Source organism: Heterocephalus glaber, unplaced genomic scaffold (assembly GCF_053883595.1).
Source record: "Heterocephalus glaber isolate CG9 unplaced genomic scaffold, H.glaber_assembly_v1.0 deba00001608, whole genome shotgun sequence".
NCBI classification, from domain to species: domain Eukaryota; kingdom Metazoa; phylum Chordata; class Mammalia; order Rodentia; family Bathyergidae; genus Heterocephalus; species Heterocephalus glaber.
This window is the reverse complement of record NW_028258379.1, coordinates 40,061,725-40,079,594: the sequence shown is the minus strand read 5'-3', so window position 1 is coordinate 40,079,594 and position 17,870 is coordinate 40,061,725. Positions and strand designations below refer to the sequence as shown.

General features: G+C 41.6%; 1 protein-coding gene across 10 annotated transcripts in view; it reads right to left on the bottom strand.

Moving 5' to 3' along the window:
• The window catches only part of Mark3 (microtubule affinity regulating kinase 3), a 105,784-nt gene that overhangs the window by 51,598 nt on the left and 36,316 nt on the right, over window positions 1-17,870 (bottom strand). For 9 of the 10 annotated variants that reach the window (XM_004836893.4, XM_004836895.4, XM_004836894.4 and 6 more), the window contains one exon: window positions 7,980-8,033. In XM_004836893.4, coding sequence (XP_004836950.1) covers window positions 7,980-8,033 — 54 coding nt within the window. Of the gene's footprint in view, window positions 1-7,979; window positions 8,034-16,611; window positions 16,695-17,870 lie in introns of those variants that run through there. The other variant, XM_087195158.1, reaches the window with a different exon arrangement.

Sequence of the window (17,870 nt, the reverse complement as noted above, 5' to 3'; positions counted from 1 at the left end):
CCCGAGTTCGATCCTCAGTACCAAAAAGAAAAAGAATATAACATATAATTGTCTCTCAACATGCCCTGCTTGTATTACTTTTTCAGATCCATGGCACTAATCTGAATGTAGACACTAACTGCAAGTAACAGGTAGGGCTGTGTTAACTACTTTTTTTTTTTGCGGTACAGGGGCTTGAACTCAGGACCTTGTGCTTGCAAGGCAGACACAGCGCCACTGAGCTAAATCCCTGGCCCATTAACTACTTCTGTTAACGGTCTGAACTGCTGGCTTGCTGAAAAACAATATAAAAGTAAAGGAAGAGAAAAAGGAAAAAAGATGAACAGCTGTTCAATGACCAAGATTCCCGAAATGATGCAGAAAGGAGTCCAGGAGCCAGATGTTACAGCGTCCCGACTACAGGGAGGGGAACACGTGGCAGTGGAGAGAGACAGTCCAGTTCAGAGCAGACCCCCAGGATGCCAGTCTCTGGCACCAAGCGCCTCCATGAGCCACTCCCACCCACTGTGCCTTGGATCGCTCCACTCCTAACAGGATCTCTAGCAGCAAATTCCTGTACTGTGCAAGAAATGGGTGCTTTTGGTTTTTTAAAACTTCACAAATAATTCTAATAAACAGCACAGACTAGAAACTACTCATTTAAGGAAGCTGAAGAGACAGTGTGCTACACAGCTCAGTGGTGGCAGCACTAAAAGTAATTACACTAAGGACCAATGAAAGCCATGAACTGGTTATCTTTACTTTCAAATTCAAAGTTTGGATGACCCACAACAAAGATTCCCTGGGACACCAAAACAGCCAGCACTGCTACAGAACTCTAAGCACCAAGAATAGTTCTAAGACAAAGATCGTTCATTGGTTGGTTGGTTGGCTGATCATTCATTCATTCGGTTTTTTGAGACAGGGTCTCGTTGTATAGTTCAGTATGGCCTTGAGTTCACTATGATGTAGTCCAGGCTGGCCTCAAACTCATGGCCTCCTACCTCAGCTCACTAAGTGCTGGGATTAGAGGTGTGCACCACCAACAGCAGCAAAGACCAGGCATTTAAAAAACAAAAAAAAGACAGTGGGGACTTAGCTCAGTGGCACACCTGCCTCACAAGCACAAGGTCGTGAGTTACATTCCTGGTACCAAAGAAAAAAAAAATTCATCTAGCAGCAGGTGTGGTGGTACATGCCTATAATACCAGCACTATGGAAGGCTGAGGCAGGAAGACTTAGTCAACCTCAGCCTGGCTAAGTAAGTGATATGGCAAGATCTTGTCTCAAAACAATCTAAAAGGGGCTGGGGATTTAGCTCAGTGGTTCTGCCGCCTGCCTTGCAAGTGCAAGGTCCTGAGTTCAATTTCCAGTACCCCCTAAAAAAAACTTAAAAGAAGAAAAAAGGGTTAATAGGAAGAAAAGGGGCAAAGGGGAAGGGGAAGTGGGAGGGGTAGGGGAAAGGAAAGAAGGGAATGGAATATGAGAAAATGGAAAAATGGAAACAAAATCTTTGTAAATAGGGAGGGATGGAGGGGTTGAAGGGAGGCCTGGGCAACGGTGAAAAATAAAAACCAAGAGAGATTATATAAAGGTGCAAATTTCCAATGATGAATGTCATTATATTGTATACCTAAAATGTACCAATGATTAAAATGAATAATTGATAATGCAAAATAGGAAGAAAAGGTCCAAAAGGTTAGGGTTAGTGCGAGGGGCAGGGGAAAAGAAAGAAGGGAAAGGAAAAATGATGAGAAATGGAAAAAATGGAAACAAAGTCTTTGTAAATAGGGAAGGGTGGAGGGGGTAAAGGGAGGGCTAGGAATGGGAAAAAAAATAAGAACCAAGATGCATCATGTAAAGGTACATGTTCCCAATGAGAAATGTAAATGTGTTGTATACCTAAAATGTACCAATAAAAGAATTTAAATAATAATAAGAAAAAAAAGAAAAGAAAAAAGGGCTGAGAATGTACTTCAATCCTAACACCAAAAATAAATAAATAAATAAATAAATAAATAAATAAATAAATAAATATCTGGTAACCTACTATGCATTTTGCCTATACAGTAATTATACTTAGTATTCATCTCTTTTTTTGGGGGGGGGTACCAGGGATCGAACTTGGGTCCTTGTGCTTGCGAGGCAGGCAGCGGCACCACTGAGCTAAAGCCCTGGCCCAAGTATTCATCTCTTTCTTCAGTAAATTTGATTAAATTGAGAACACAAAAGTCTAAATAAATTTAATACTGATCCAGTGAGCCAGGTGTGACCATGCTAGACTAATCCCAGCTGAGGCAAAAGGACTGTTGCAAGTTTGATCTCAGCTAGTGCTACAGTATTACCCTGTCAAGGAAAAAAAAAAAAAGTGGGTTGAATCTTACTCAAACGTTTTTGGGGGGGGGGGGGTTGTACCAGGGATTGAACTCGGGACCTTGTGCTTGTGAGGCAGGCAGCATCACTGAGCTAAACCCCTGGGCCCTCAAATGTGCTTTTGTTTCACTACTGTATCAGTACTATCATCTTGGAAGAATGGCTTCCCCACTCAAAGGCCTTTGTCCTTGCCTTGCTAAGAATTTTAATTGGATGAAGACATCCACATCCAATTTAGAAGATGGAAGTGACAGCTAATAAAAAAGATTCATTATGCAAAATCGCTCCAATACCATGGAAGCAGGTATCTCAAGTGGCAGGGCCCTTGTCTACCACGTGAGACACTGGGTTCAATCCCCAGCACTGTGGGGGTATGGGGGAAAGAGTCCCAATAGATTGGAATTATGACAGAAAACCCAATTAGCAAAAAATCACTGAGCACAGGTAAGGAAAACCATTAATTCCAAGTATGTGAAATAAACCAAGCCTCTGTCGAGAGCAACTCCTAAGGGTGGCCAAACAGCTGAGTATTTATTCTGGAGATGGAAAAATCAGGAAGAACCAAAATAGCAATCTCAAGGGGCTGGCTATGTTTGGAACGGTGGATTTAGCCTCGGAAACTCCATATGACAAAAGAGACCAGTATTATAGAAGATTCAGCATGACAGATGCTGTTCTACATCACTGGGGAAAACTTTAATACAGAGCTGTCCATCACCAGGAGAAGAAGGTGCTGGAAGGAGCCATCACTTGGATGTGCTTAAGGCTGGCGAATGAGTCAGGCAAAGAAGTGCGTTTGTTGTTGTTGTCTTCTTTCTTTGAGACAGTACCACCATGTAGCCCAGGCTGGCCTTGAATTCATAGCAATCCTCCTGCCTCAGCCTTCCAGGTGCTAGGATTACAGGTGTACATAACCACACCCAGCACAAATGTATTTTTATTTATTTATTTGTTTGCTTGCTTTTTGGTAGCAAGGATTGAACTCAGGACCTTGTGCTTTCAAGGCAGGTGGCACTGAGCTAAATCACCCACCCATGAATTATTTTTTAAAAAATTAATTATTTTTACAACATGTTACAGACTTTGTTTTAAATGAAGTGGTTATGGCTTAAGAGAAAGATGGTACTGGCTGTGTCATAGTGTAGTGACAGTGAGCAGAGGCAGTGGGATCAGGACCTCAGCAGCCTGTGGTGGGCCTCCCAGGGCTGTGTGCAATCCTCTGCCACCAAGTAAGAAAGACTGTGCTGGGTTGGGGATTTAGCTCAGTGGCACTGCGCCTGCCTCATAAGCACGAGGTCCTGAGTTCAATCCCCAGTACCAAAGAAAAAAGCAACACTGTTCTGAGCAGTGTGGTGTGCTCCACAAGGGTCCTTGCTCTCCTTCAAAGGGCCCTCAAGGTCTAGACAGAATCTTACTGCATATCACATGGGTTGAGCCAGAGTCAGGTGCTCTATCTGATTTAGCAGAGACTCACAAAGCCTGGTTCAGGAGAACAAGGGTGTTTCTGAAATGAATTATTAAGAAGATCCCCCCACCTTTCATTAGAGGCCCAGAGATCAGGAGATGACTGCCACTGAATTTTAGACAATTTTGGGCTCACAGTTCCCAAAAGGAGAGGACTCACCCTACCACCCAGGGTCACCTGCACAGGGAAAGCATCATAGTCCAGCAAGAGGCAGAAGGAAATAAAAAAGACAAGGATAAGCCTTTGGGGGTTGTGGTGGTAGGTATGGAACCCAAGACTTCACACATGCTACACAAGTGCTTTACCCCTGAGCTACACCCCAGCCCATAGGGCCTATATTATGGGACAGGCAAGCCAGGATGAACAGGCGAGGCCTGCCGATTCCGAGTAATCCCAGCACACTCTGGGGTGCTATCTTGAGCTGCTCGCCACAGGGCCCTGCAATGATTGTGGTAGATGGATCCTGCCTGCCGGACTGTAAGAGCCAGACAAGAGGTGGTGGTTTGAAGCATGGGCTCTGAAATGCCTGGCTGGCATCCGAAAGACACAGTCACAGGGCAGCAGTTTCTTATTTCTAGGAATCAGTTTACCCTGGGAGGGGCCAGCAAGGCTTCAGATGGCAGAACATCAAGACTACAGAAAAGAAAACAGAGTTAATATATTTAATAATAGCCCTGCTATCATTTTCTTCATAGTGCTCACATGACATATAAATCTGTTTACTATTGCTCCCTACTAGTATGTCAATTCCATTAAAACAGGAACTTCATTTAGTTGCATATCGTATTCACAGAACACTACCTGACACATAGCAGATGTTCAACACAAGTATGTGTTGGCTGGATGAGGAAAGTTTACTAGGAGTCTGTTTTCCCAGAGGAAAGCGAGGATAGCAGCAATCCATCAACAGTGTAAAGGTAAAGGGATATCTAACAGACTAGCTAAAGAGAGATGGCAGGGCTTCTAAGTGGTGACTGATGACAAGGAATCCCAATGCTAGCGATCCTCGCATCCTCACTGTCAGTTCTCTATCACCGGAACTATGACAAACTTGCTTACATGTGGAGTTCACAATGCTGGACTCAATGCTAACTACGCTACTGTAGGTTGACTGGCAGAGTGTCCATCCTTTCTGTAACCAGCTAGGAAACTCCTTTTCCTTAACAACAGAATTCACTTCATGAAGTTGTAAAGGTTAAATTAGTAAACACAAGTGAAGCACTCAAAAAAGTGTTCAGCAGCCGGGGATTTAGCTTAGTGGTTCTGGAGCCTGCCTCAAAAGTATAAGGTCTTGAGTTCGATCCCAAGAAAGAAAGAAAGAGAGAGAGAGAGAGAGAGAGAGAGGGAGAGAGAGAGAGAGAGGAAGAGAGAGAGAAAGAGAGAAAGAGAGAGAGAGGGAGAGAGGGAGAGAGAGAGGGAGGGAGGGAGGGTGTTCAGCATATACATAGATTGAATGTGAAAATATTAACAAATCACTATTATCAGAAGTAATCTGTCACAATTAGGTCCTACCAAAAAGACCTAGCTGGAATTTATCATTCAGTTTTAAAGTTTTGCTTATTTCCTATGAAGGGGAAATTTTAAGCAAACAAAAACATAACCAGCCCCCAAACCAGCTCTTCAGCTGAGCACGTGATAATGGCAAGTGCTCAGAGCCCTTACCCAGGCCAGGTATTATTTAAACTCTGCTAAGGGGTTTTAAAATATTAACTAAATTACTTACTACAACTCTCTGAGAAGCTGTATAGAGACTCAGGGAGGTTAAGTTACTCTACACGCAGCTCAGCAGAGTTGAAGTCTGGATTTAAATCTACATAGTCTGGCTTCCTCACACTCCTAAGCTTTCTGCCTGTGCTAAGAGTCATCTATGCCCAAGACTGAAAGAGAGAATTAATGACTTCAGATGTACTGACATGTCTTAATACAGTATTTCTGAACAGGTAAACACATTTTTTTCCCTAAAATGAGACATGACTTGCTTCTTAATGACAGCCTTGGATTTATTAAGACAAGATCCAGCAAGGTTCCCTGATATATAACCAAACTGAATCTAAAAATAAGACCAGTAGTGCCGGGGATTTAGGGTTCAGTGGTTTCGCTGCCTGCTGCACAAGCGCAAGGACCTGAGTTCAATCCCTGGTACCACAAAAATAAATAAATAAAAATAAGACCAGTAAGAAGACTAAGATTTTTATTTTCAAAACCATTACAGGTTACACAACATTACATAATTCTTTAAAAGTTTACTGAAAAGACATTCATGAACAGAATAGTATCCCTGGAAGAGTAATTAGAAGATAATAAGTACAAAAGTATAAAGAAAAATAAATCTTCCTAGAATTAACATTCATTGACACAATGGGTAGAGAACCACCGAGGAAAAAATGAAGAGACTCATCTGCGGCAACAGTTGTCAGTTTGCAAATCTGCAGCCAACTCTGGTTTACTTACATGTACAGGTATATGTAAGTGTGTCAACCTGAACACTGTGAAAAAAGACACCATCTTAACCTGCATTCAAATTCTGCCTCAACAAGCTGTTGCATGTCTCTGGATAGTGGCAGCACAAATGGACTGCATACTGCCGAAGGCACAATGTTCCTCATAGTGAATATTAGCATGTAGGGCAGCTTCCGGCTAAATTTAAGTCCTGATTTGAGTTGCTCCTGGTGCCAGTATGATACAATTGTGAGTTGTGTCGGGAAGGAAATAAGATGTAAGAACATTACTCTAAAGATGGAGGCCAAAGCTGTCATGTACACCACACCCTGCTGCCATTCTTCCATCATGGAAAAGAATTCAGTGAAAAAGAACTTGACATAAACATATGAAGAATGCTTCTAATTTACTTTGTAACAGAAGACTAGGAATTTGCACATAGCATTTTAAGTAATGCCATATAAGCTGAGTATAGCATACTTATCAATTAAATAACTTGGATAGACCTAGCTTTGGGATGTCTTCAGCAGATGAGTCACATTGGAATTATACTACAAACCAATCTTAAAAGCTTTAATGTATTAGATTATGATAAGCCAAAATTAATGTTGGTTCAAATGTGCATCATCACAATATTGGGCTAACTGGACAACCAACCCTGTACTAAGTTGACAACGATGCAACCAACAGTAACATGGAATAATAATAAAAATAGCAACAATTAAATACTATGACCAGCTGGGGATTTAGCTCAGTGATTCCTCCGCCTGCCTCACAAGCACAAGGTCCTGAGTTCAATCCCTGGTACCAAAAAATAAAAAATTAATAAATGTGATGACCAAAAATGATAAAAAATAAAACCAAGCAAGAAGGAAGAAAAAATTATAGTCAACCTGAGACAACAATGTGATAAAACTTTTCACGGAAAACTGCTAGAGTTCCAATTCTCTCCAGGTACACAGGAAAAGTGGAAGATTTGTAAAACCACAGAATACTGAATTAAAAGTCCTCAAGAAATTTTAAGGTTTGAGTTCTAAATACAGTACTAAATTTTAGTAATCTGTTTTGTGGTAGTGTTAAGTTGCTAGATATAGGAAGAATAGAAAGTTTAAAAAAATGGTCTTGCTGTATTGCCCTGGCTGGTCTCAGACTCCTGCGCTCCAGTCATCCTCCTGCCTTAGCCTCCCAAATAGTGCAGACTAAAGGTGTGTGCCACTATGCCTGGCCAAAATGCATACCTCAAAAGATTTCTGTATTAGCTGTAAAAAACACACACAAATCTGCATAATACCAAGTACATAAAAGTATTTTTGTATTTTTAAAAATTCTATTGCGGTCAAAATTTAGAATATGCTATTTAAAAGTAGTCTTCAATTTGTGCTTTTAACATTTAAAAATCACCTGCAACTGAAAAAAATCATTATCTTTAACTGAAGATAACCCAATCATTTCAATAAAATACTCCATTTGAGTTACATTTATTTGAGGAATAGAAAACTTTATTGCATTAAAAATGAATAAAAATTACTAAATGGTCAAAAACTGAAATCCTTCAGGCTAAAATCAGAAACAAGACCCTAATGAACACAGACACAAAAATCCTCAATAAAATACTGGCAAACAGAATGCAGAAGATCATGAAAATAAATTAAAAGATATTTAAGGGACAAATTAGATGGCAATTAATACAAAAAAACATTGAAAAATACTGGACCAATCTTACCTTCTGTAGACTTGTTGGATTCAACTGCGTTTTGTCAATTATTTTTATGGCAACCTAGAAAACATTAATAAATATTCATAGATTTTAAGAATTTGCTGATTACAGACTAATTGGTAATCATTTTATAAATGCCCACACATACAGCACTGTCAAAAAGCAAACAAGCAAACCTCAGAACCTAAAACTCCGCTGCTAACAAACAATAGATGGTTCTGGCGCCTGCCTCACAAGCACAAGGTCCCGAGTTCGATCCCCAGTACCAAAAAACAAAACAAACAATAGACTTCGTGCAAAATAATGGTACTACTGTAATATTTTATATTTAACTATTTACATAGAAAAGAGGAACAAAACAATCTCTTCTAAACTTCTCTGTACCACCTCCCCCAAAAGTAAGAGAGCTCATACAAGGAAAACATTTCTAAAACATATGCAGTATAGCACATCTTTTCACTACTTTTTTTTCCTTCAGTGCTGGGGATCAAACCCAGGGCCCGGTGCATGCTAGCAGGAGGCAAGCCCCCTTCACTGGTTACTGACTCTGTGACCCTGGGACAGGAACTGGGCTTTGTCAGTGTTTTCAGTCCAGCATACACCCCTAAGTATCCTGCACAGAGTAACAGCTTAACAAGTAAGTATCCTTGCCAGGCCTAGTGGTGCATGACTGCAATTCCAGCACTCAGGGGGCTGAGGCAGGAGGATCACTGCAAGTTCAAGGCCAGCCTAAAATATGAGAGGATGTCTTACAAAAGCAAAATGAATGAGTGAATGAATGAATGAATGTCCAAACAGATTGGTGTTGAATCTAAAAACTTTAATAACATTTTATTAAAAACAAAAGACCTCAGAGCCAGGGGTTTAGCTCAGTGGTTCCACTACCTGCCTCGTAAATGCAAGGACCTGAGTTCAATCCCCAGTACCAAAAAAAAAAAAAAAAAAAAAAAAAAGACCTCTTAACTAATAAGCACCAGATGATATTTATTTAATTTTTATTTTTGTTTGTTTGTTTGTTTTTGGTATGGGGGATCGAACTCAGGACCTTGTGCTTGCAAGGCAGGCACCGGAACCACGGAGCTAAATCCTCAGCCCTGTTTTTTATTTTTTTGATACCGGGGACTGAACTCAGGTCCTTCCACTTGCGAGGCAGGTAGTGGAACCACTGAGCTAAATCCCCAGCCCCGACAATATTTATTGAAACTGGATATTTCATAAGTTCCTACAAATACTAGCAAAAGTGAAAAGGTCATATACTAGTTTCTAAAGATCAGCTGTTTAACATAGTGGCTAAAAACCATCCATGGCTATGAAGCACTGGAAACATGGGTAGTATTACCAAGAAAATACTTTAAATTTAATTTAAACTCATTTTAATTAAAAGTTAAATATTTTCCATTAAATACAACTCTAGTGCTCTGGTATGATTCAGTTATTAAAAATTTAGCATCTAAATTGAGATGTGCTGCATACAAAATACACACTAGGTTTTGGAGACTTAGTTTGAAAAGAATATTAAATATTTCACTAATAATCCATATTATACGTGGAAATGCCAATTTTTTATATACTTGGAAAAATAAAATATAAAAACTAAAAATTAGAAAAAAAGCCTTGGCACAGTGTGGCACATGCCCGGAGTCCAGAACTCAGGAGGCTGAGGCAGGGGCCGCTTGGGTCCAACCTGGAAAACAGAACGACTCCATCTGGAAACAGAACAGAACAGAACAGAACACCCTCTAGGCAGCTAAGGAAAGGGACTTGTTCAGACAATCTGTGGGGCAACCCTGAAATGTGTACAGAGACAACAAATGTGTCACCTGGTGACCTCTGTTCAGGAGAGGGTGAAAAGCCACCAAGATACACAAAGAACTTCTGTCCCTGTTTATGTGCATTTCTCTTTTAAAAAGGAATAAAGGGCCGGGGATTTAATTTAGCTCAGTGGTTTCGCTGCCTGCTGCACAAGTGCAAGGACCTAAGTTCAATCCCCAGTACCAAAAAAAAATTTTTTTTAATAAAAAAGTATTACTAGTAGTTATTAAATGGACCTGCATCAGCATCTTCACCTGCTAGGATCATCCATCACTCAATATATAAAAATAATTTCTACAGGGGCCAGGGATGGAGCTCCACGGTAGTTTACACAAAGCATTCACAAAGCCCTGGGTTCAATACCCAATACCAAACAAAACAAAATAAACAAAACAAAACAAAAATTGTAACAAAGAAAACAAAGCTGGGCATGGTGGCACACGCCTGTAATCCCAGCACTTAAGAGGCTGAGGCAGGAGGATCACTGTGAGTTCCAGGCCAGCCTGGGCTACACAGTGATTTTAAGTCCAGGCTGATCTCCATAGGGAGAGCCTGTGTCCAAAAAAAAAAAGAAATCTTCTCACAAGGTCCCAGAAAACCTCCAGGGGGGTCCCACTACGCCATACCTTGGGAATAGCCATATCATATGTGTTTCTTCTCTGTTGTCTTCTTTTTCTTTTAAGCTTTTTATTTTTTAACAAGGTCTTGCTACATAGTCCAGGCTGCCCTTAAACTCACAATATAGCCAGCTGGCCTCAAACTTCCAATCCTCCTGCCTCAGCTTCCCAAATGAGGGAGTTATAGGCATGTGGCACCATACCCAGCTACTTGGTCTAATGCACCCTCACCCTAATCACTGATTCTCTACAGGGCTGGTAACTTAGAAGTGGCAGAAAGGGAAACTGATTTGAGTGGCAAGACTGCACCCCACTGGAGACAGGCAATCAGATCAGCACAGGGTACTGAATGCATGCATGCATGCTGTCCCTCATCTTTTCAGACTTGGCTTCCAGCCTCATAATCACTTGTTTCTTCTGGTTCTGTGCAAAACCCTCCTATTCTAAAGAATCTACTTTGCTTCTGTTCTTACATATTTCATCTTCAGGGACTGCTATGCAAAAGGAAGCTCAAATATATTGCATTTAGGTTCAAAAAAGTACAGAAAACAGTCTTTCTGTTAAGCCACATGCTGCCAGACTGAAATATCACTATTTCCTGGGACATGGTATGTGTACCCATGAAGCCTGAGGGGGATGTCCCAAGCCTTCTTCCTCCCAGCTCCCTGCTCTCATGACTCAACCACCAAACTAATCTTGACCTAGGCTTGGAGCATGGAACGCTCAGATGGAGGTGAGACCCTAAGGTCACTGAAAGGGGCCACTGAGGGGCACCCTTGTGGTGGTGCCTCTGAAAGGTGGAGACTATCCACTCGCTCCGAGGGCACACGAGGTGCAAAGGGCACACAGCAGAAGTCAAGATATTCACTTGGTGGGGAAAGAGAAGTGTTCTGTTACTTGCTCTGTGAAGTTGTGGGAAATTCCACCTATTCACCCTGATGCCAGAAGGAAGTGGAAAATTACAAAACAGACACAGACAGCTCACGCATGAGAAGGGCTTCCCCTGTAATCCCCAACAGAACTGGTCCAGCAGACACCACTGGAAAAAAAAGCCTCATTTTCTGCTTCCTGACAATGTATTGCTGGTCAAGAGATCCCAACATCCTGCCTGTGAAAGGTGTGAATGGCTAAAGCATCCACAACCACTAAAAGAGTAGGCAAAAAAAGATCCCAAGTTTATCAAGGGGACACAGAGGCTTTAAGAATGGTTTATCAGTCTGCCGAGGAGACCCTAAAAAAACACCAGCGACGGGCTCTTCATCAACAGCAATGTCATTTCTCAGAGTTTTGGAGGCTGACGTCTGAGATTCAGGTGCCAGTAGGACTGGGACTGGCTAGGGCTCTCTAGCTTGCTCATAGATAGCTTCCTTCTCACTGTGTCCACAGAGGGCAGAGACCCAGTTCTTGGGTGGCTCTTCTCATAAGGACACAAATCCTTTATCAGGGCTCATCCTCATGGCCTTGTTTAACTTTCTATAAAGACTATTAGCAGTCACACTGGAAGCCAGGACTTCACCACGGGAACTGGAGGGGATACAATTTAGGCTGATACCAACCCAAACCACTACAAGTGTATACAAAATAAAACTTCAAAATTAAACTTAATGAACTGCTTTGACAGACTTAGGGGCACACACCTGCAATCCCAGCACTTGACAACCTGAAGCAAGTGGACTGTGAGTTCGAGGCCTGCCTGGGCTACTAGTGAGTTCAAGGCAGCCTGAACTACATATTGAGACCCTGAATTACATAATGAGATCTATCTCAAAAAACCAAAACCTAGGGCCAGGGATGTAGCTCAGTGGTGCCGCACCTGCCTGGCAAGTGCAAGGTCCTGAGTTCGATCCCTGGTATCAATCAATCAATGCAAAACCAAAACCAAAGCCTGATGAACCATGAAAACATGGAAGAAGGTAACAGCATGAAATAAAATCAAAAGACACTAATATACCGTATGATTTCCTTAATGTTAAAAAGTCAAATACACAAAACTATTCTATAGTTTTAGAAGTCAGCACAGTAGCTTCCTCGGGGATGAGAAATAATGATCTGAAAGGGGAAGCAAAAGAAGGAGAAGCAAAAGCTAGGGGGAAAAGCTAAGTGGTAGAGTACTTGTCTAGCATGAGTTAAGGCCCTGGGTTCAATCCCCATTAACTGAAAAAAAAAAGGGGGGTGGGTGGGGGGTGGGGAGGGAGGCAGGCAAGCTTCTGGGTGTGTGAGTCACAAAATGTTTCTACCCTGGGTCAGTCTTATGTAAATGTGTTCACTTTCTGATAATTCATCAACATGTACATTTATGATTTGGGCACTTTTTCTGTACACGTGGTACATTTCAACAGAGTCAACAGATACTACCTAAAACTGGAAAATAAGCAGGAAGCCAAGTACATTATTACAGACAAGAAAGTTAACCCTAAAAAAATCAGTTTCAAAGACAACAAAGTGCCACCTGAGGAGACTAGGAAACAGGAGGTCTGGGGCAATGCTCTTTTGTTTTTAAGAAGCCTGGACTCTACAAATTGTGTAATACAGAACCTGAGTAAAAATAGTGAAATAAGAAGTCTTTCCACATCCACGAGGACATTTGGTGAAAGATGGCATGTGGGGGCCTGGAATTTAGCTCAGTGGTGCCAACACCTGCCTCGCAAGCACAAGGTTCTGAGTTTGATCTCCAGTACCAAAAAAAAAACAGGCACGCTGATCATAGGCAGCTCTCTCTCTCTCTCTACCACTTGACAGGTTAACTGAAGAGGCGGCACCAGGAGACACAGGCGCCGAACAGTTCCTACAGCAGCACAACCGGCAGGCACAGGAAGACAAGCCTGGAATGTGTTTGAAGAATGGAACCTGAGCTGTGCAGGCAAACAGCTGTGTCGTGTACCATGTGGACGACCCCAACAGAAAGGCCATCACTCCTCAGCCACCAGGAAGCTGCACGGGCATCACCAGCACCCTCCACATGCCCACCCTACGTACAGAGGTCTCAATTCGCTCCTAGGGCTCCACCCCAGAAAAGGCAGAGTCAAAACTCAGCAGGCAGATGAAGAAAGCATACAATGTTTCCTAACATCATCCTCTATCTATGCAGCATTAAGAAATTAGAAAGCTTCTTCTTCAAAAAGAGAGACAGGTGATGCTGTTTACTCACACTAAACTTCTGTGAGGCCACTGTGAACACCAACTTACCACACTAAACCTCTACTCCTGGGAAAGATATAGGGTCAGCCTTGCACGCAGGACAACTACAGAGCCAGCACGTCTGCACTACGATGGGGAGCCACCTTAGATAGCAAAATCCATAAAAGTCCAAAAAAAGGTGGCACTAAATAGATTGCAAAAAGAACATCTGTTTAGAATGTGATGGCCATCGCTTCTTGGCCTTTTGGCTAAGATCAAGTGTACAATGTAATGGCCAAAACAAAAAGGCAAAGTGCCATTCTGTTGGCACACAGCTGGGGAGATACACATTTTCACTGCGCTGTGTCCAAATATTACTGTTTATGAGCTGTGAGGACTGACTTGGGGATGACTTAGGAGATAAATCTGTAAGTATGTGATGTGTAAAAAGTGAGGGCTACGTGCTCTGGAGTGAATGGTGGTGGAGGTTAGACACCAATGCGAAGCAATCAGTGCCACAACCCCTACACTTAAAGATGGCTACAACTGTAAATTTTTGTGTTTACCACAAGTAAAACAATGTATACCCATGTGTAATGAAGAGGTGTTAATCTGTAAGAACGGGGTACTATGTATGAGTTTTTCCTTATACCTCTAGACTGCACATGAGCACCCTGATCGCCTTCATGCTCTTCAGCTGTCATCAGAGTAACAAGACTTTCTTTCATCCTTCTGTTGCTTCCAAATCTGCTACTCCAAAATTTCAGTTGAAGCAAACTCTTCTTAGCACCTGTTTTTGTCACTCAATCACTATGTACCTACTCTGAATAAAAATTTAACTAATGCTTGTCGCCCTGTCCCCAAGAAAGTACTACTTGCTAAGTTCTGGTATATTATTCAAGAACAATACTCACTACGATCTGAAAGGGTACTAAGGCATTTCGTCTTTTTTTTTGGTTTTTTGTTTGGTTTGGTTTGGTTTGGTACCGGGGATTGAACTTGGGTCCTTGTGCTTTCGAGGCAGGCAGGGGAACCACTGAGCTAAATCCCCGGCCCTATTTCGTCTTTTTGAGCTATGTATTTATTCATACATTACAATACAACAACATATCCAAATAATCTGAATACAGAGCAGATATGAGAATCCAGTAGCTATTAAACTAGACAGTAGAGATTTATAAAAAATTAAAACATATCACTCTTCTCATAATTTGTTTTGGAAAAATTGTTTTCCATAAAAATATGTTGTATGTTAACATGTAATAGGATTATTGTATTTTAAATTTCTTAGTATTAATTTCTAACATAGTAAATACGAATAGCTATATATAAACAGGCTTTGAAGGAGATTTCAATTTCAACTTTAAAGGAGTTATGAGAAAAGCTTGACAATTGTTCTAATCAATGGCACTACACTTAATCATTGAAATTATGATAATCATGCAGCAATACTGAAAACTACTTAGGACAAAATTCTGAGGGGGAAAAAACAGGACACAAGATTATGACAAAAAGTATGTTGAAAAAACATGCATACGAATATAGAGCATATTCAAAAATGAAAATGATATTCAAAATATTACGACTGGGATTTTTTTTCCTCTATTCTCCAAACCTCCTCTAAAGTTGTTAATGTAGTCTTCACCAATAAAATCGTGACTAAAGCATACAACCATTTATCTGAAGTCTTAAGGAGTTAAATACATCCCAGGATCATGTTTGATCAGTCTTATAATTAACAACAAATGCTTACTGAGTATTTAGAATTAGAGGCTGAGAGTAAATGGGGTTCAAGACCTAACTGCTCTCCCTGTTCCCTTTCTAGAGCCTCCTGCCATGTAGGGACAATGGACAAGAAGAAAGAGGCCAGGACACTTTCTGTGAAAAGTGAAGGACAGTAATGGGACACAGGAGTAAAGATACAAGTGGAGAAGACAACAGTGCGGAAGATATGTCAATAATTTTCTGACAGAGTGGACAGAGAGCTGAAGAAACAGACAGAGACTGTGTGATCTGCCTGGCACTGCTGGAAAGGGGCTCCAGGCACAGTGGTCCTCCCAGGTACAGAGAAGATAGGAAGTCACTGGGCTGACCATAAGGTCGAAAGCTTACACAGGAAGTCTGCGGCTCACTGTCCCCAGAAGTGCTGCTGGTTCTTATGAGGCTGGAAACTCATTCTGTGAAAACTGACAAGCCTCTGACTTGGGAGACAGGAATGAAACAGGGGAGTGGAAAGGGGATTAAGTGACAAATTGTCACTAAGAGCTAGGAAAACCAGCTCTGCCAGGCAGAGAGGATTCTTGTTAGGAAAAACCCATAGAAGGGACCAAGAGACACAAATATCTGGGATCCAAAGCACCAGGCAACTCCCAACAGGCAAACTGGGCCATGCATGTCCTATGGATGCAAACACCACTCTGAGCAACTGTGCAAGTCCTTAAACACAGACAGACAACCAGAGGTTACCAGACTTCCAAAGAAAGCCTCTAGGAAAGAAGAATCTCAAAGAAAAGGGAAACAGCAGGGAGTAAAATCTATTTTATAAACGGAAAACAGATTTTACTATCCTCAGGGAGTCAACAGAAGAAATAGCATTCACAATACCAGAACTGAATGCCAGACAGTAACAAGAGATGAAAATAAACAGAAAATTAAAGAGCTAGATGTAGGAGCACAATAGAAACACATCTGTCACACAAAAACTGGAAGATAAAAAATTAAAAGTATCTCCCAGAAAGTAAAGACAGAGCTAGAAAACAAATTTTTAAAATTTCAAAGCTCTACTCAACAGTTCCAGTCTTTGGTTAATAAGAACTTCAGGAGGGACAGGACTGTGGCTTAGTGGTAGAGTACTTGCCTAGCATGCACAAGGGGTTGAGTTCAATCAACAGCACTGCTGCCAACAAAACGAAATAATAACAAAAGGGGTTGTTGTCATTATTATTGTTCTGGGGGCGTGCAGGAGATTGAATTCAGGACCTTGCCCTTGCAAGGCAGGCACAGTGCCACTATGCTAAATCCCCAGCCCATCATTATTACTATTATTATTAATTTTTTTGTTTTGTTTTTTTTGAGACGGGGGTCTCACTCACAGTGTGGGGTGGCCTTGAATTTGCAGAGATCCTCCTGTCTCAGCATCTCAAATACTGGGATTACAGGTATGTACCACCATCCTTGGCTAAGAAAAAAGGAATTTGAAAATGAATATTTTAAATTATAAAAGAAAAAGACAACTACCCAGAACTGAAAGACAAAAATCTCTATATTGGGCTAGAGATTAGCTCAGTGGTTCCCCACCTGCCTTGCAAGTTCAAGGTCCCCAGGTTGATTCCCCAGTACCAAAAAAAGAGGAAAATCTCCATATTAAAAGGTCAAATGTGTGGTCAAGAACAATGAAAACCAACTCTTTGGCACCTCATTAGGAAACTTCTAAAACACAACACAACTTCTCTTCAGATGGAAAAAAAAATGCACGCTTAAACCACTTTCATGGTTATGCTTCAGCCTCTGAAAACCCTGTGAACTCAACACAGAGCTCCCCAGGCCTGTAGGCCACACTGATCACCACCTTGCTGTGCTCCATCTTCCTCCTCTGAACAGTTTCACTATAACCACTCAACTTGGAGCTCCCCTATCCAGGCCCTGGCCCCTTCCCCTAGGCTCCAGGTCTCCCTTTGTGTGTGACAACTGTCCAATTCTACAAATGCCCTGTCTGCAGCTGGGAAACAAACTATCAATACTGTATATGCAATCAATTGGAGGAGTTTCAAAAGCAGAGCAGCTGAGTGAGATGAGCCCCATCTTACTTCACATTTTTTTTTTACGGTGCTAGAGGGTGGAGGGTGCCAGGGACCAAACCCAGGAATGCAATACCACTGAGCTACCTCTTTTTTTGAGGCAGCATGTCACTAAGTTGCCAGGTGGGACTTGAACCCTCCTGCCTCAGCCTCCCAAAGATCTGGGATTACAGGCATGCCCCATGAACACCAGATATTACTTTACATTCTTAAATGGATGGAGGACATACAGGTAGGTGGCTGCAAAAGGTTATGCTAGGGGGCGGTGGCCATAAGGAGCCATGAGAGGCATTTCCTGGAGCAAAGGAACTGTTTGTTCCACAGTCTGATGATGACAGCGCTATTGTGAATCTAAACATATGCTAAAATTCACAGAACACACACAAACAAAACAAAACAAAACACTGTATAATTGTTACAGATGAGAGTTCAAAAGGTGCCCAAATACACAGTGTTACATAACTACTGCCTCGTCCGACCCATATATTCACAACAGGTAGAAAAAAATTCCATTCACAACAGTAACAAAAATTACAAACAATATATCCTGGAGC